Genomic DNA, 20,102 nt, shown 5'->3' with positions numbered 1-20,102 from the left:
CACGATAACGACGACATCTCCGCCACCGCCACCACATTTTGTTCTGTTATACTTTATTAGTCATTGTTAAACGAAATCTGTGAAAAGTGACGCAGAAAATAAATGAAAACATATCAATAATACTTCTAAGATTACAGTCCGGCACTGTACATTGAATAATGTGGTTTGGAGAAGAGTACCCACCCCCTTTCAGCCCGTCCATTTGAATGCTGAGCTTGTTGCGTTTTGCTGATGTATTTGGAAAGTAAATTTTGCCGAAGTATGATTATAGCTACTGTAGAAAAATATAAGCCCTTATACCATACCAGCACAAATATTTTGTACAAAGTTGTTCATCATAAGACATTTCAGACATGAAAGTAGAAAAGTTATCGAAATGTTTTTTTCCTCAGTGATTCTGGTAGTATACAAAATAAATACATTAGCAAACATGACAATACATCACTTACTAAAATTGTGCATCATAATCTTTCTAGTTAGAATTAGAATATTCCTACCTTAACAATAAATACAATTTATTTCTATTAAACTTACTGAGTCTCTGATCTCAAATAATCCATGGCTACAATAACACCATTAAGCCAATCAGCATTGACATTGGTTCCTTCTAACTTCTCTACAAAGGCCACCATGTCCCAGTCAGGTATGACTAGATTTTCATGAACGGTTTTTATGTTCTTGTAGTCTAGGCTATTGTCCGTTTCTTTTGAGCCCAACAGAAACAATGCAATTTCGTCCTTGGCATTGACAAATATCTGAAATAATATATATAATATTTTATATCAATGGTTTTCATATGATAAATACATAATCTACGACACAATAAATAACAATGTAATTCTTATTCTTCAAAACAAAAAATACATTTAAACAGTCCATATAAGTCTAATGGACTAATAAAATATATGTGTGTGTATCTAATGCTCTGGATTTAACAATGAAGTCATCATCCTTCTTGCTTCTCAATATTTTGATGGAAGGTCCACAAATGTCCTAAGAGTTTCACAATTAGCCAGGTGCTCCATCTCCATGTTCTCTTTTCTGGTGCACAGTAAGCATTTAGGTGAATTCAGTACTCCAATACGATGGAGGTGTTTACTGAGGCAATCATGACCAGTAATCAATCTAAACACGGCCACGGCAGATTTTCGAGGTAGACTAGATCAGGAATTAGTTTTGGATCTTTGAATGATTCTTTCCATTTTGAATTTTGATGTTTTGCCTGTTCGCTGTAACTTATTCTTTTTATGACTCGCTTTATTGATTCATATGGGAACTTGAAATTTGTTTTTAAGTTGATATAAGTTCCTTTCTTTGCTAACATATCTGCTTTCTCATTACCGTTCAGTCCGCAGTGGGCCGGGATCCATTGGAAGACCACTTTTTTATTTAGCATTTGAATTTGTTTTACCATGCAATGAATTTCTTTTACTTTTTCCATTTTAGGAGATGTAGTTGAGCTGATGGACTGGATTGCAGCTTTGGAGTCAGACAGGATGACTATGTTTTTGCACTGGTTTAGCCAAACAAATACATTTTGAAGTGATGTATAAATGGCTTCAACTTCACCATCAAAATTTGTTGTGTACTTGCCAACATTTTTATAAAGAGAAAAGTATTGGCAAGTAGCTCCTGCTCCAGCTCCTTCATTTTGATCCATGAGAGATCCATCAGTGTAAATGTACAACCAGTCCTTTTGTGGATATTTTCTATTAATTGTTTGTAGGGCAATGGCTTTTGCTATTTCTGGATTTATATCTTTTTTGTTGAAGACTTCATCAAGATCAAGGCAGCAATCTACTTTGAAGTTATTAAGTGGATTATATCGAGACATCAAGTTTTCCTTTTCACTTGGTATTTCTAGAATTTGCTTAAGCTTTTCTACCTCTTGTATGTATCCATTTGGAGTCCTCAATGTAAATTTAGAATCTTTGTATTTACTCCATTTATCCCAATTTGGAAGCCTTCTTAATTTTTCATAGGTTAAAAGGGCTTTTGTTTCAAGATCTGTTACAACTGGTTTATTAGATGTGATTATTTGCATGGCTTCAATTGGAGTAGTTTTGATTGCACCAGTGATGAGATGCAAAGCTTGGTTTTGAGTGCGTTCTAATATCTGTTTATTTGTGGTTGATGAGGTTATTAGTGCTTCACCATAGTACGTTAAGATAGGCTTCATGTATGTGTTGCAGGTTGTGTTGAGTGTACTCCTTGAGCTACCCCATTTCGTTCCTGCCAGTCTTTTTAGTAATTTAAAACGATTTGTTGTCTTTGTGCTGATCTGTTCAATGTGATTTCTCCATGTGAGCTTATTGTCGAAATGTATACCCAGATATTTTGCATTTTCAGTTCTTTGTAACTTATCATCTCTATAGTTTAGATTTATTTTCACTGGTTTCTTTCTTAATGAGAAGAGTTGAAAGTTTGTTTTTTCTGTGTTCACTGACATCATATTATTTGAACACCAGGTTTCAAGTGCCACTAACGATGACTGGATGGAATTTTGAAGTTTCTCTACTGCGTTGGTTTTATGTGACGTCCAAATAACCAAATCATCATCAACGAGTGCTGTTTTAGTGTCATGTTTTTCCAGCTCTTGTGGTAGGTCGTTAATATATATGTTGAATAGTGTTGTGCTTAATACTGCACCTTGAGGTAAGCCCAAGTGACTAATAAAATATAACATTTCCATTTTTGTTGAAATATCGTCTTTTAAATGCTTTGTACTTATCTTCAAATAAAATATTAATTGAGTAAAGTTTATTCTTTTTTATTTGCATTTCTTTAGGTACTTGTTTCATCCATTATCAGACCATGTTACATCAAACATGAATTATTTCTATGTGCAAAAATAAAAAAAACTGAAAAGCTCGTATTTCTATTTTAGTTTAGAAAACTGTTATGACATTCATAATTATTTGATCGTAACATGTTTGGGAAAATATTGTAATTCGTATTGGTGAATCAACTGATGTAAAGAGATTGTTGTTTAGTCAACTGTTCGAAGATAGGCTTGAACCTCATAAGTGACACCAATAAGACATCACTCACGAGATAATGGAATTGGGTGGCCAGGTCCTTTCCCTCTCCATTGCATACATCGCTGACTATAGTCCTGATGCTGTTATTTCCAGCGTGACTCCGCCTCTTTGCTTATGTCTTAGAAAGTGAAGGCTCTATGAAGTCTAGGTACGTATTATCGTTCGCCATTTTTGTTCTTAAGTTGCCGAGCTACCATACGAGGAATCTATTTGCCACACCCTTAAACATTATCATGTCATAGCTCCTATGATAATAAATCAAACGCAATGTAATTCAGCAAATAATTGAGTGGCAAATTACGTCTTCGTGTGCTTTCTGCGAACGCCAACGAAAGAGCTAAAATGGCGGGCGGTTATATTAAGTATTTATCGAGCCTTAAGAAATGAATCAGCGAATCACAAGACGCACACTTTTAAATGTAGCCGAATTGCAGTGCGATTAGCTGCCGGAAATTAGAGCGACGGGACTATAGTAACATATTATACTAATCAGACTTCAGATATAAACAAACAATTGTTCTTCCTCTAACAATTCATTAAGTGAGATATACTGGCTGATAATAGATGTACATATCAGCCAGAACCTCAATCAGAGGTAATATAGAGATTATAAGAATTTAATTCTAATTCTAATTCTATTTGGACAAAAATTTCACGCTGAAATCTCTACCTATTCTTATGGGTGCGAGTATGTCTTTGTATTCTAATCTACGGTATTAATAATAAGAACTGTAACTTAAAAAATTAGGCAAACATCTGATGATTTGTTGACACAAATAGTTTAAAACTTGTAATAAGATGTACACCTCTACACCCTCAAAGTGCTTTTCTTCATAAAGATAAGTGCACAAAACTTTTCTTTGCAGGACAGCTTATGTCATCTGTTACTATCTTATGATAAATGACAAGTTTAGTTTTGTACGAAGTAGAATAAAAGCACAAAATAATTTACATACAGGATCCGACAAAAAGATCTGACTTTTTTAAGTTGGCAGTAACTGTGGACAAGACAGTCATGCAGCAGTGGGAGGAGAGGGAATGAACACCAATATTGATGCCATTTCAATTGCAATGGACCCATGGAACGCATCATATTGGGCGTTTGCCATGGAGATGTTTCTCAAAACAAACGATTCAGCAGTTCTTATGCAGCATAGGTTCCGACAACATTTCAATGTGGGTTCCCTGCTGTAACACAATTTTATTGTGGATAAACAATTTCAGAACGACTTCTTCAGCATCAAGGACCCTCGTATGCTAGAGCACACAATTAATATATTAATACTGTTCCTGAAGTTATTGAAATGAGACAATCAAAGTAGCCATCCAGTAAAGTTGTATTCATTGCAATTTTCAACATGACATCACCACAGTGTTACATGCACATTTAAGTTAGGCCATATATGATTGCATATAACCATTAACAAAGTAGTTTTATAATATTCCGTAATACAGTCTTTTTCAATTATCGTATTGTTCAGATTTAAAATGTATTACCTTTCTTTTCAGTATCATGGACACACAATTTTTGGCATTTTCAAGAAAACCCGGTTTGTTATCTTCTGTATGCTGTGAGACTGAATGACCAATATCAATTACGATGCCAATAGCTTCCTGAAACATGAAAACAAACACAAGTAAATCTTTAATAATTATTACTGTCAAGTTCAAGATAATGCCTGTGATATGACGACATAGTAATAATTAATAATTTACAAATGTAATCTTCATCTTACGATGTTTGGTGACGTATACACGTCCGTTGATGTGACATATTAATTAATTTAAATACTATTATAGTCACAATCATGCCATGGTATGAAAGAAAAATTACACAACCTCGAGCGGGAATCGAACCTGCGACTTCCTGTTCTCCGGTCAGGCGCTCTACCACTGAGTTATCGAGTTCGTCTCACGCCAAAGGCCTTTCATACTGGCGACTCTGTTATAGAGTACTGTCCATAGCGTCTGATCTGGTCAGCGCTCGAGGTTGTGTAATTTTTCTTTCATACCATGGCATGATTGTGACTGTAATAGTATTTAAATTCATTAATATGTCACATCAACGGACGTGTATACGTCACCAAACATTGTAAGATGAAGATTACATTTGTAAAGTTTCTTTCAACCCATAAGCAGTACTGACTAGATCAGACGCTATGGACAGTACTCTATTAACAGAGTCGCCAGTATGAAAGGATAATTCCAAGCCTTTGGCGTGAGACGAACTCGATAGCTCAGTGGTAGAGCGCCTGACCGGAGAACAGGAAGTCGCAGGTTCGATTCCCGCTCGAGGTTATGTAATTTTTCTTTCATACCATGGCATGATTGTGACTATAATAGTATTTAAATTCATTAATAATTTACCTACTACCTAGAAGAAAAGAAACAAAAAGTAACTATGTACTATGAGAAAATGTATTTAGTACCTCTTTTCGAATCTGTAACAGACTATGATGAAAATTTTGTCCAACTGACCTATAAGCCTAATGCCTGAAGTCTCCTTCTTTACACTTTGCTCATAAAATCAGACTTTTTAAGGTAATGAACTTCATGTGACTTTCATTAAGCAAATACATCTAGGCGTCTTCACGAAGTGGTAAATAATTATGGCTATTTTAGTATTTTATTTTTGATCTGGGAAAAATAACTCTTCTTTGAGGAAAATACTTGCAATAGCCATACTTAATTACTGTTTTGGCAAAGTTTACTTACAACTACATTCTGGTGAAAATTTTCAATTATAAAAATATATATAAAACATTGAGGTTATGTGGTATACTGATTACCACTCATTACTGGACCCAGGTTAGGCCCTTGTATTTAGGCTTGCTTCGGACCACTGTATGTATTATACAGAATGATCACATGAAGTGTGGACAAGAGCGATGGGGTTTCCACTGTGTGCTGCTGACGCACTCACAGCAGGGAACAGTGGGTTGGCAGAAGCGATGATGCAAGCAGGCACGTGTTCGTCCTGGCTCATGTCAAAGTTGATGAATCAGTTTCCAAGTGACAAGACGCATACTACGGTGTATTATACAATGTTTTCTTGTGCATTTAAAGTGAATATGTGAATAAGTGTAAACTGTACAATGGCTAATCAAATGTTGAATACTGAACAACGTGTATATATTTATTATTCATGTGTTAACCCAGTCTGCCAGCCAAATATGAAGGCAGTTTGAAACACGATTTCTGGATGTAAAAATTCCATCATGTACAGTACAATGGGCTGCAAAAGAAATGCGGAGTCAAAGTCGTTATCAATTTGAAATATTATCATGTTAAGAGGACTTCATTTAGTACAAGAATAATTATACAAACACATCTGAACTGGTCTGAATTTTCTAAAGAGTTTTTTTTTCAAGCAAAGGAGAAATGTGCAGTTAAATGTTTCAATTTTCAGTTCTGTATCTGTATTTATAATAAAATTTTATATTTATATTTATAATAAAATTGATACATATTTTTTGTTAATACAATATGAAACATAACTGGCTGTATATATCGATTGTAACAATGACACCATTCATGAATAATAAGAAAGGCTGTCTCATATAAACTGCAATTTCACTATTTTTGTGTACTATTTTTATTAATGTTGTCAAATACTTGGGGTGTCCTATAAGCAGTAACATGAAGTCAAAAGGAGGATAGCAATGGCAAAGGAAGCTTTTAATAGAAAAAGGAGCATCTTCTGCGGATCTCTCGAAAAAGAACTAAGGAAGATACTAGTGAAGTGCTTTGTATGGAGTGTGACAATATATGGGGCAGAAACATGGACGTTACGACGAAGTGAAGAGAAGCGAATAGAAGCATTTGAAATGTGGATATGGAGAAGAATGGAACGTGTGAAATGGACAGACAAATAAGAAATGAAGCTGTGTTGGAAAGAATGGATGAAGAAAGAATGATGCTGAAACTGATCAGGAAGAGGAAAAGGAATTAGTTGGGTTACTGGTTGAGAAGAAACTGCGTACTGAAGGATGCACTGGAAGGAATGGTGAACGGGAGAAGAGTTCAGAGTAGAAGATATCAGATGACAGACGATATTAAGACATATGGATCATATAATGAGAAAACAAAGAGAAAGGCAGAAAATAGGAAAGACTGGAGAAAACTGGGTTTGCAGTGAAAGACCTTAGGCAGAACACTGAATGAATGATGAATGATAATCAAGTAGGTCCATCCCACAACAGTTTGCTGTTGGCTCAATAGTAACTCTCTGTCGAGCACATTATTAAAAAAATCAAGAGTTATTTGATTCTTGTCGATTTCTTCATGAGTGATATTTTGAACGAAGTCTTTGTTGACAGTTATTTTGTGCAGCCCCAGAATCAAAATTTGGGCCACATAATTGACTAAGTTCCAGATACAGAGTGATCGCCTATGGGTGGGACCAGGAAAGCAGTCTGCCTGCAGCGTCATTTGCAGGAATCGTCTATCCGTAAGTTTCCGCTTTCTATACTAATAGCATACGAGAATTTTTCTACATAGTACCTTGTTATAGGCGATGTTGGAAGTGATGTCCATCTGAATCTATACATTTCTGGCATCTTTTAATTAAATTATCATTCACATGAATAAGTTCGTCTTCGGTAATTTTCCTAATTTCTCTTGTTATATTCGCCTTCAATTCATCTATGCTGTGAAGATTATTCCTATAGACATTATTTTTTAGAGTTCCCCACAAATAAAAATCGCACACTGTAAGGTCGGGCATAAGTCCTGAGAAATAATCATTTCTCCAAAAACATCACTTATATCGTTCATGGATTCAAGGGCTGTTGCTGAATCTTGTTGGAAATACCCATTGAGTGTCTCATCATCTGATAACATTTGGAAAAATGGCGCGAGTATTAGAGTGTGATATCTTTGTGCATTTACTGTATCCTGAAAGAAAATGGGCCCAATAATTCGCTTCGCTGTAACAGCTCAGCAAACGCCAATCTTTTCGTCATGCAAAGGAACCTCCTGAATTAAATGGGGATTCTCTGTACTCCAATAACTATTGTTCTGTGAGGTAACATGACCTCGTAAATGAAATCACGCATCAGAAAAAATTATTAAATGAAGATCCACAATACCGTCCACAATACTTTGTAAAATCCAATTACAAAACTGAACTCGTTTTTCATAGTCTCTAGGCGGTAATTCATGCGTGATACTCACTCTGTAAGGTTTTAATTTTAAAAGTTTAGCAGCAGTAAACACTGATGTTTTTGAAACACTAACTTCCTGTGAAACAAGTCTTAGAGATTTATTAGGAGAGCGTGTAAATGATGCACTGATTTCATCAATTTTTTCTTCCGTCAATACTCTTCGTTTTCGCTTAGGAATTGTAGCATTTAGCGACCCTGTTGTCCTTAATTTGTTAACAAGACGTCTAACAGTTTCTCTACCCGGATATTTCATTTCAAATTGCCTACGCACCTCTCTACATGACTCTGTTTTCAGATATGCATCATACATAAAAACTCTCTGTTCAAGCGTGAATTTTGCGTTTTGCATTGTTCACAAATTTTACACACACGCTGAATATTTAAGCAACTGTGTCAAGGAACTGCACTGTACGTAAAAACACTGCAACAGCTGGCTCACAACTGATAACTTGTCGACCTTGATCGTCGAGCGTGTCTCAGCAACTGCGCGCACAAAGCGGCGTATCAGCACATGCCGCTTTCCTGGCCCCACCCGTAGGCGAACGGTCTGTACCCAGTGTTGCCAACTGGACGGATTGAAGGGAAAAGAATGGCTTTGACAGGTGACAGATTTTCTGGCGGGAATTACGATTTACATAGTCTTTTTACTTTTTAGCTGCTGTCATTTTTAATTGTTTAATTTTTTTTGGGGGGGGGGGGCGTAGACCAACAAAGCACATCAACTGCAGAACTAGAGGCAGATGATGTAGATGAATTATTATTATTTTAATTAAGGTTTACTTTTATTTGTATATAGATATATTGAGTGAGTCTTATTTTCTTTATTTTTTAGTTTTGACGGATTCTGACCGATTTCCATGTGTTAGACTGACGGGAATACAATTTGTGTGTTGGCAACACTGTCTGTACCAGGGCCATCTTCAGTTACAAGCCGGAGCATGGGTAGGTTTGGCAACGCTGAATGGAGGCGTAACTTTATTGATATAGCGAGACCCAACAATTTGGCTAGAATTCTGATACACCACAAACCACAAGTAAGACTATAAAAATGTAGTTTATACAATATAATATTTAGAAGAATTGTTCAATCATTTTGTCATTAACAATAACCGTAAAAATTTTCAAAGATTGCAGCCATATTTTCATTTACTGTCTTGTTTTTATCGCCAACACGCACTTGGTTTATAATACATAAACAATTAACGTTTGGTACGACCGCGAACATAATTCCATCGACACACACATATCGTAACATTAATTTACATTGAAAATCGGCATTAGCACAAACACGTGTCCTGGATAGTAGGCCTCTGACAGTTAATTACAGTGTTGCCGACGTATGGCTCCGGCTTTAACTGAACTGCTGGTCTGTACAACGCATTGCGCATATACAGTAATCAAGAGCGCATAAATGTATGCTACTTGTAGACAGTCTTGTGAAGCTTGTTGCCTACATAGAGGAGAACTACTATTAAGACTCGGCCCATGTTTTAATTCCGTATCTGTACTTCTTGTAGAGTGGAGTGTTGATTAAGAACTGCAACCAAGATTTCACTGTAGGCCAACACTTCTTCACAGGACTTGAGAACAGCTGATTTATGTATATAAGATATTTCTTACTGTGTACCGTATGTTGAAAGCATAGCTGTCGACCAGCGATAGCTGTAGTTGACACAAACTGGTACATTAATAACTTGACCAACAATACCAAAACTGCCTATATTGTCTCAATCTTCCTCTCTGCATAAACGATATTCGAGGCGACACAAGCCATGCAGATATTATATCCAATGGGGAACGATGACCAAGATATTTTGGATAGACCTACACAAAACTGTAGTTTCTGAAAAGTGTTGGAATCTTTAGGAATTTCAGCATGTAATATACAATTTAAAACTGCTAACATTTTCGTTTGTAAATTCACTTTTTCAATAATGTAGTAGGCCTACTAATATTAACTTTGAGCTGCTTTTAAATCTTGTCTATACCACAATCCACATTGCAAGTAACTTCAAACTTATTTTCAGCTAAACGTTTATTAAAATAATTGCAACTTGACTCTTCTTTCCAACGTGTTATGGCGATCCAGTTTTCTCAACTACAGGGTAGTCCAAAAGTCCCACACCATAGGCTGCGAGTATCAAAACACAACTGCAGGCATTCATCCATGTCTAGCAGGATGCGAGTCACCAAGTCTGATGCACAGCACTCAGAAGCAATAAATTCACGCAGAAGCTGTTTGTCCCTGATTTCCACAGTGTAGGTACAGTTTTGCTTTGAGGTAGCCCAACACTACAATATATATTCGATTCAAATCAAATCTGGGGATCAGGGAGTCCATTCTACGTATCCCCTATGACAAATCCAAACATTTCACGGTTATCGTAAACCACTTATGGTGTGGGACTTTTGGGCCACTCTATATTATATTGTGAAGAATGGCACCTCCTGGATCGTTCTGGATTGCGTCGGGGAGTGTGCGCGCTCATCTAGCTAAAGAGAAACGCGGAGAAAAAGGAATGCGAGCTTCGGTAGGAGCTGTAGCGGAATATGAAGTGAGGGGGAGAAGGTTACAGTGACTTGGGAGGGTGAAGCAAGGAAACACCTAGAAGCGGACTGTCCCGAAACTTCTAGAACCCGAGCGACATGGAATTCTCTGGAATGTGTGATATATAAATAACGCCATGAACTGTGAGTCATGCAGTCTTCCGGAGAGAGCAAGCGAGCGAGCAGCAGCAGAGTGCGACGCAGTTCGGGAGACCTGGGTTCGACGTGCAGTGAACCGCAGCTCGGGAGACCTGGGTTCGACGTGCAGTGAACCGCAGTTTGGAGTGCTGTAAATTTGAGTGAGTCTTCGATTGCGAGCGAGCAAGGAGCAGCAGTAGCCAGAAGACTTGGGATCGACGTGCAGTAAACCGCAGCTGGGAGACCTAGGTTCGACGTGCAGTGAACCACAGCTGGAAGACCTGGGTTCGATGTGCAGTGAACCGCAGTTGGGAGACCTGGGTTCGACATGCAGTGAACCGCAGTTCGGGAGACTTGGGTTCGACGTGCAGTGAACCGCAGTTGGGAGACCTGGGTTCGACGTGCAGTGAACCGCAGTTCGGAGACCTGGGTTCGACGCGCAGTGAATTTAAACGGTGGGCTAGAAGACCTAGCCAAGACAAGCGAACTGTGAACTGACAGATTCATTCTGTACATAGTGCATTGTGGACATTAATTGTAGTTAGAATTACATTGTTGTTCTACTTAGTTATACACGTCGTAAATAGTCATTGTTGCTGTGTGTGGAGTGTATTAATCATTGTTGTCGGGTGTTGTTGTAAATAAAAAAGAGAAATAGTCACAATATCATACATTGCACAATTAACTACCAAAAATACATTATAGGCCATTGCAAACCAAATTACAACTCCTCTAATATTCTGTAAATTTTTAAAAATATACGGTAGACATATTACATGATGCAATGCAGCCAACAGTGTTCTAGAAAATCCAATATTGTCACTAGCCTCTACACACAAAATGAGTCTATTTCGCGTTCTTTCTTCTGCAACAAAACTCCGGGTATGTGCGGTCGTCTTATTACATGGTAGTAATAGTATTCTACCCATTACAACTCAGTGAATAAAAGGCTACGTAGTGTTTCCGTAAAATATAATTATTTACCCTGGACCAAAATTACAATACAAATGGAATAAAAATTGGTATTTTTCCGTGGAAAAAATTTGTGATGAAATGGTTCAAGTCCACATTACCATAGTTGACTGCAGCTGTTCCTAAAGATTAAAATCACAACTTATTTCCTTAGCTTTACAGAATGAAATGTACGCTATAACAGGATAGAAAAAAAAAAACAGTTTACACGTCGAGCACATAATATTACAATGGAACATGAACCGAAATATTATAAATAACTTTTCTCATACTTATTTGGTGAAAGACCTGGCCAACCTATCCCATTATCTTCTGACTTAGTAACCTCACGAGTGATGTCTTATTGGTGTCACTTATGAGGTGCAACCCCAAACTTGTCTTCGGATAGTTGACTAAACAAACTTACTTGTTCTCAAAATGTACTTTTACACATCTGCAGCACAGATGTATCGGGTGTTCATGAAATAGTTGGCAACACAGGCTATGGACTTCTTTTCAACCGGTTGGCTGCACTGCATCACTAAACATTTCTCTACATGCCTCACCTTGTGCATGTGCACTGTCATTTCATCGGACTTCGAAAGATTCCACTGTAGCGCATTCGAAATGTTTCCCTGAGGTTCTCTTGTTAACAAGGTCGTTGTTGTACTCGTAACACAATGCTTACATTATTATTGGTTGTAAGAGACACAGAAGACGACCCAGCGTTGCATTCCATATTCTGCAGAGCTCGACGTTCCTTCTGACGCTGACGGCTCTCAGCCTTTCGTTGGTTCACAGATTTACGTTGCTTTTTAGGTTTATTTTCACTACATAATAGTCTCTTTCTTTTCATGTAAGCACGCATGTAGTCACGCCAACGTTCTTTCTTAGACTTGACAGCCTCCATTTTAAAACACAATTGATCATGTTCTGCAATCAGTGTTGTCAACTCCAATTTGCAAAACCCCACTATAGGCTTAAAAAAAACACGTCAAATATAGCATAAAACCTTAGGTCTGGGATAAACTCACTAGATTTTCGTTTCTATAGCTATTAATTTTTTTTACCTTATTGTTAAGTAATGCACAGTTAAGATATCATCGTAGAATAATTATTAAAGACCACAGAGAAGCTTAGGCGGTAGCGCGTGTCTGTGGATTCGAGGTTGCACTAGACTAGGGCATGGGTTCTAACCCCGCTTGGGCTGATTACCTGGTTGGGTTTTTCTGAGATTTTTCTCCAACAGTAAGGCGAATGTCAGGTAATCTATGGCGAAACCTCGGTCTCATCTTGCTATTACCATTTCTATCGACTTTAAATAGCCCAGTAGTTGTATAGCGTTGATAAATAACAACGTAAAAAAATAGTTATTATCCATCCCAAAACCGCTAAACTAGTGCATTAGTTTAGCGGTTTTGGGATGGATAATAATAACTATTTTTTTACTTTGTTATTTATCAACGCTACACAACTACTGGGCTATTTAACGTTGACAGAAATGGTAATAGCAAGAGAAAAAAAATAAAAGAATACGCGTAGAAAAAAAATCTCAGTGGTACAGTAGCAACCACTGGCAACTCTCTGTGGGCGTCCTTGGACTGATAGCGCGAACTCTGCAATACTTTGAAGGAGTTTGTATATACTCAATAAGTTCACCCCAAAAATCACTAGGACTGCTGAAATTTTGCGATTTCTCGAATGTCAAGCACATAAAACGTTTCACATTAAAAGTCACGGCACTCGAATACGATTGCTTGAAAGCGCTTTAATAGAGAGGTACATTAGTGCTAAAGTTATATTCAGTCCTCCTCCTCCTGATTTATTCTATCTTTAAAGTATCCAGTTTGTAAAAGTGCGCCCTTACAAGCATATAGTACATTAGTGCATTACGTCATATGAACTTGTTACAACAAGACTGCTGCACAAACAAGCGTTTCCATGTCTTGAACAAAAATTAACTGCGTATTTTCACAATGTAGCTACAATATGACAATATAAAGAAAAATACAAACCTTGGGAGTCCTTGCCATTTTCGCACAATGCCACAATTTCTTCGAGAAGTATTCAAAGTAGTGTAATTCTGAAGTAGATGCAACCTTACAGAGTTACAAACTGCCACTGCCTCTGCCACTATTATGTAGAATTCTTTCGTTTTTTCACATCTGGTTTATGACAGGTGTTAGTTATTGTACTGTATAACAAAACGGTACAATCCAATTTATCAGCACACACACATGGCAGAAATGTACTCAAATCATCACTACATCAAAGGAACAATGTACCACCGACACCTTCCCACGCTCTTAGACACGACAGAACGTCACTTGTATCAATTGGTTGGTAGTACTGAGAAACGCTTCAGAAAACTATCACCAGGGTGCGTCGTTAGAGTATTGACAATTTCGTCGTTGTGTGAGGAACACATTATTTCTTATAAATTTAAATTACTGCAAGAAACTAATTTTTCTTCAAAATGGCAATGATGCAACGTAGAACAAATGTAAGTTTTAAGTGAAATATTCTTGATACAAATACTTTCATACAATTTTTAATCGATTAAATTAGTTATGAGTGTTATAACCAGGGAACGGATTTATATGGACTAAAAATATATGAAATATGTAAATATATATGTAGTTATTTTTACCAAAATATGGAATTAAATATGGATTTTTACCAAAATATGGAATTAAATATGGACTTAAAATTATAAAAAAAATGACTATGTACGTTAAATATTGGTACATTTTAATCAAACTAAACAAAAAATATAATGGACGTACCTTATCTTCCAATGTAGTTTCAACAAAACACAATTTTTATTGTCTGTTACCATAACAATAGGTTACAAACATTTCTTTCAAGTGCTGAAAAGTGAATCTTCTTCTATTGTCTCTGAGGATAGATTTATACTGACTAAAAGAGCGTTCGACGTCACAAGAAGTAACTGGTACATAATTCAATTTCACAATGTCTGCTGGGGATAAGTCCAAGTTAATCTTCACTGTTGATTCACCACTCATCACAGCAACAACCTTTTGTAGTTCTTCATATCCAGGGTTTTTTGAAAGTACAGTGTCCACCTTAGCTCTTACTGCATCTGCAACTTTACCTCTACCACGATTCAGTTGTTCCACAGTACTATTTATAATTTCAAAACTTTCAGATAGTGAAAGGTGCCTATTTTGGAGACTTTTGAGCGTTTTTATGATGCATGAAAATGTATGCTGAATGTGAGCTAAGTCATTCTTCACACTTATGTCACAGGTAACTGTTTTCGCAGTATCAATTGAGACTGCATCTTCAGAGTCCAATGCAAGGAGAACATTGTTAATAGAGTCTATATGTTCGGCATAATATTCAACTGCTTCTAGCCATGTACCCCATCTAGTTAAAATTGGCTTTGGTGGCAATGGAATTTCAGGGTACATTTCTTTCAACACGTTAACTCTACTGGGAGCTTTGAGAAATACTTTTTTCACTGATGAAATCAACAAATCTACTTTAGGGAAATTGTCTCTGACCACTTCTGCCACACGATGAAATGCATGCGCCACACAAGTAAAATGAGTCAATTTAGGATATACAACAGATAATGCTTGTCCAGCTTTGACCATATAAGGGGCAGCATCGCTAATAAAGAATAACACATTATCGTACATAATACCCTTTGGCCACAGGATACCCATAGCTTCGTTGAACAGTTTAACTATAGTTTTGTTATTGCACTTTTCTAGAACATCACAATGTAAAAGAATTCGTTCAGAATATTGTTCACTTAACAAACCGATAACTACATTACCAACAAGTCTACCTTCTTTGTCGGGAGTCTCATCAATGGAAACCCAAATTGAACTATCTTTAATTTCATCTCTTATCTTCTGTATTATCTCATCGTAGATGGATGGAGCATACGTCTTCCTAAGTGTTGACTCATCCGGGATTGTATGTTGAGTATATTTTTCAAGGAATTCCCTGAAGACCTTATTCTTTAGTTTGTAGAGAGGAATATCAGCAGAGATGAGAGAACGGCACAGGTCGATGTTAAACTCAGATCTTACATTCGATGTTGTTGGTTGTGTTAAAAACAATTGTCTCTGCTTTGAATTTAGTTGTTTGTTGGCCTGATGTTTACTAGTTGTAATGTGTTGTTGCACCAGGAACTTTTGTGTAGATGATACTGCACACTGACACAAATTACAAAATAATATTTTATTGTCAGTTGATAAACCATCTTCTTTAAATTCTGAAATGTAACTTGTTAGTTTTGATTTTAAATTGACTGAATGACGTACTTTTGGCATATTTACCGTCTTTATAGTATGATTTACAAAACTGAACCTATGTGTACTCTGACTGGCATTTAACTGTTGAGCTGCACAACTGAAGTCTGTTAAAAATTTTAAATTAAATTAATACAGTTTTGTAACTTACTTTCCCATTGTTGATAGGACTGCTAATTTTCAAATAACTCTGATGTTAAAGGGATTACTGAACATGTGTTTAAATCTCTATTGTTGAAATGTATTTTTAAAAGTTAATGGAATTTTGTTTTGTTTTATTGTTAAACCTAATATAATATGGACTGTTTTATATGAAATATGGAAAATATATGGAAATTAACGAAAATATGTACTAAACTCTAAAATATGGAAAAATATGGAAAATAAAAGTAGGATTTTTCAACCCTACACATTGTGAAACATAAAGATAATGCAAAATATAAATTATATTAGCTTTATAAGTAAATATGTATTTACATATAAATCCTTTCCCTGGTTATAACCTAACAATATTTTGTGCATTATATTGAGTTTTATGAATGTTTATTTTAAATATATTTCCTTTTGTTTCAGGTAAGACTTCCTCCTGAAGTAAACAGAATTTTATACATTCGAAATCTACCTTATAAGATCACTGCAGAAGAAATGTATGATATATTTGGAAAATATGGAGCAATAAGGCAGATAAGAGTGTGAGTATGCCCGTATAGGTCCTACATGGTTACATTTTCACATTCTGCAGCTACTAATCATAACACAAAATTACCATACAATGTCTTAAACATGTCAATGTGTTTATGTTCTTTCAGAGGCAACACTCCAGAAACACGAGGGACAGCGTTTGTTGTGTACGAAGATATTTTTGATGCGAAGAATGCATGTGATCACTTGTCAGGTTTCAATGTTTGCAATCGGTACCTTGTTGTTTTGTACTATCAGGTAAGAATTCAGTACAACATCAGTTTGGATGTAGAACGTGGGGGCTAGTTTTTAAGATTTCATGACATCTGACTGAAGCATAATGGTGAATTTTTTTTTTTTTATCTGATGAATTTCATTTCGTTTTTACAGTCTAACAAGGCATTCAAGAGAATTGATATCGATAAAAAGAAGGAAGAAATAGACAAGATGAAAACGAAGTATGGACTCAACGCAGAAGACAAGAAGTGAAGTGATCTAGTGCTAATGTGTTATGTGAAGTAACCTGGGACCAGTGGCTGGCATTGTATTATGTTACAGTTTCCGACTAATATTATATTTTGTATTTATAGCAAGAGAATGTCAGTTTTTACGAAATATTAACAGATGTATTATAGGGCCTACCCTTCTGATCGTGAAATGAACTGAATATATATTGGTGTTACAATCGATACAAAATATGTAGCCATTTTATAAATTCACCAACAACTTAGCAACGTAATATTGGAAGAAATTAGGAATTTTTTATAGCACGCGATACTGAAGGTTTTCTTTGATAAAAAAAAATGGAACAATGGTTTAATTTTCGAGAAAAGGGATAGTTTGGAATGTGAAAAATGTATATAGGACAACAGTTGACTTGAAAATATACTAGAAGGGAGCTAAAAATTGGAAAGAATTGAAAAACCTAAACTAACTTAACCTGTCACAGATTCGTATATACTTACCGGGTTGAGACGAAACGCCACCAAAGCTGCAGAAAATTAGTCGCCAGAGTGCCACTACCTGCCACCTGGTTTATGGCTCCGTTATTCTCGGACTAGATCCCGCACAAAGTACATATGAATAGCTCGCAAGGTCTGATTGAATGATTAACAGAAATCTAGCAATAATTCATAATTTTATTTACCGTTCTTGTGCCCAGTAATAATGAGTTCGCCAATTTACTCAGACGTGTGCAATAATCGAGAGAATATTCTCGAACTACCAGATCCCGCGCAAGAAAATATTGCAGAAAGCAGTTTTCAGTTTTGTGCCGAGTGTGTAAGTTGTGTAATGAGGTACAGTACAGAACAATGCACTTTTATTTGTAAGCTTAATACTTTCGTATTACTTTTGTAAAAAAAAGTCTTCGTGGATAAGATATCGCCGTAAGTTCTGTCGTCAGTTTCCCTGTGCCAGATAAAACAACGATATACCGGCTAGTAAAGAATTTCAAAGCAACAGGATCTGTACAAAATAAGAAGCCTCGTGTGAATAAACGTGTATTAACAGAGGAAAAATTGGACGAAATAGGTTTTAGGTTAGAGCAAAGCCCCCAGAAATTTTTACGCCGTTTAGCACAGCAAGTAAGGCTGTCTAAGACTCTGTTCAACTCGCCACTAAACTATTAAAGTTAAAACCATACAAAACCCGTGTAGTGCACCAGCATTTGATCCCTGATGACGCAGCTAGGATTCATTTTTGTAATTTGTACTTTCAATCATCCATATGGCTTAGTAGACCCCACGTTGGTTTTTTTTTCAGTGATGAGGTATGGTTCCGCCTCAGTGGTTATGTAAATGATCAGAACAGTAGATGTTGGAGCACTGAAAATCCCCATAACAGCTTAGAATTGCTGCTTCATGATGATGTGCCATATCAGGGAGGAAAATAATAGGCCCTTTCTTTTTTGAGGACACTATAACATTATATGTAACTGATTCTGCAGCCTTTCTTCGCGGAGCTCACAGATGAGGAAGAAGAATACACATACCTTGTTCAGGCCAATGTGATGGTGCATACTGCAAATGTTTCAATGCAAGCAATCTAATGTTTTCGGCGATCGCATTGTGAGTCATGGTTTGTAGCCCCTCAGGTCCCCCGACCTAAATCCTTGTGATTTTTATTTTTGGGGGACATTAAAGAGTGTAGCATAAAGAAAAACCCTTGCACCTTGAATGAACTTAAGGAAAATATCCAACAAGAAATGCGGAACATTAGTAAAAATGAACTTCAAAAAGTGTTAGGAAATGAGCTCAAAAGATGTGAAGCTTGTTTGAATGCAGAAGGCCACCATTTCCAGCATTTACAAGAATGAGATAAGCTTTTATGTTTTTATCGTACCGCATATTACTGTCGCGCTTTGACGGTAGGAAGACCACTCCTATAGCGTGCAGGGGTTGCTAGATTTCGGTTAAGCAGTGGCGTTTCGTCTCGTCCACCCAGTACAAGTCATACCAGAAGCCTAAACTAACCTGTCATAGAGTCATATATCCAAGGCACATGAAAAGTCTAAACTAACCTAACCTGTCAAATTTTCGCACCATAGAACTTGGAAAAATGCAAATTGGAAGTGTCAGTGTCGCATGCTATAGGAAAGCCAAAATTAGCGAAAAGGTAATTCTGATGATTTTGGAAGTGAAAATTGTTGAATTTATGAGGTTTTTTTATTGAGTTGAAAATGTAAGGATTTGATAGTGATATACTTGGAAAATATAGCAAATTAGGCCTACTTTTAAATGAGAGGTGCATTGTAATGTGGATGAATATGTTGTGATTTCTAGTGAAAGAAGGAAACATAGGGATATGAAATACACAATACAATGTAATGTGAAGAACGCATAACTTAAATTAATGAAATAAGCATTAAAAAATAGATAAACAGAACGAATAATGGAAAAAAAACACTATTTCGTAATGCAAGTTTGTTGGTACATCCGCCATTATGGTAGTTCCTCATTGACTAATACTGACATCGGCACCAACAAAAAATCACCAGCCTTTGCACAGCACTTGAAAATCCTGCACTCAATTGCTGTCACCTTCAGCTTCCCGTAGGGTACGTAGATAGAGGACTTTGACGTCTTCTAAGCTAATCTAACCTAAATAATAATAATAATAATAATAATAATAATAATAGTCTTAACTTGAAGACTTCGATCACATGGTCTGCGGACTTTTTTGATAAATCTTTACAATAGCGTTACCAAAAGAAAACGTGTGGTCAAAGATGAAATTTTCATCATGTCACCTAAGTTATGTTGACATGACTGAGAAAGAGCTGCAAAACAGTT

General features: G+C 36.4%; 2 protein-coding genes across 4 annotated transcripts in view; one reads left to right on the top strand and one right to left on the bottom strand.

Annotated features, from left to right (window-relative positions):
• The window catches only part of Ku80, a 34,648-nt gene extending 20,485 nt beyond the window's left edge, over positions 1 to 14,163 (bottom strand). Inside the window, exons 1-3 of one of the 3 annotated variants that reach the window (XM_069818965.1) lie at positions 13,858 to 14,163; positions 4,539 to 4,655; positions 535 to 755 (exon numbers count right to left, since the gene is read on the bottom strand). In XM_069818965.1, coding sequence (XP_069675066.1) covers positions 535 to 755; positions 4,539 to 4,655; positions 13,858 to 13,875 — 356 coding nt within the window. In that variant the 5' untranslated portion in view covers positions 13,876 to 14,163. Of the gene's footprint in view, positions 1 to 534; positions 756 to 4,538; positions 4,656 to 12,408; positions 12,768 to 13,857 lie in introns of those variants that run through there. The other 2 variants (XM_069818963.1, XM_069818964.1) reach the window with 2 other exon arrangements.
• Positions 14,164 to 14,195: 32 nt separating this feature from the next.
• On the top strand, positions 14,196 to 19,755 carry Sf3b6 (splicing factor 3b subunit 6). Its single transcript, XM_069818966.1, has 4 exons — positions 14,196 to 14,345; positions 16,702 to 16,820; positions 16,938 to 17,067; positions 17,200 to 19,755. The coding sequence occupies exons 1-4, from the start codon at positions 14,319 to 14,321 to the stop codon at positions 17,296 to 17,298; spliced, it is 375 nt and encodes a 124-aa protein (XP_069675067.1). The 5' UTR covers positions 14,196 to 14,318; the 3' UTR covers positions 17,299 to 19,755.
• The last annotated feature ends 347 nt before the right edge of the window (positions 19,756 to 20,102 follow it).

The sequence above is a fragment of the Periplaneta americana genome, chromosome 2 (genome assembly GCF_040183065.1).
Source record: "Periplaneta americana isolate PAMFEO1 chromosome 2, P.americana_PAMFEO1_priV1, whole genome shotgun sequence".
Classification (NCBI taxonomy): domain Eukaryota; kingdom Metazoa; phylum Arthropoda; class Insecta; order Blattodea; family Blattidae; genus Periplaneta; species Periplaneta americana.
The sequence above is the reverse complement of the archived record's forward strand: the minus strand, read 5'-3'. Positions and strand labels throughout refer to the sequence as shown.

What these genes read in the sequence shown, in the direction of transcription:
- Sf3b6 (XM_069818966.1), top strand. Translation starts at nt 14,319, where the DNA reads ATGGCAATGATGCAACGTAGAACAAAT. An exon ending in TGATGCAACGTAGAACAAAT is followed by an intron (nt 14,346 to 16,701) that starts GTAAGTTTTAAG and finishes CTTTTGTTTCAG; the next exon opens with GTAAGACTTCCTCCTGAAGT. An exon ending in TTGTTGTTTTGTACTATCAG is followed by an intron (nt 17,068 to 17,199) that starts GTAAGAATTCAG and finishes TCGTTTTTACAG; the next exon opens with TCTAACAAGGCATTCAAGAG.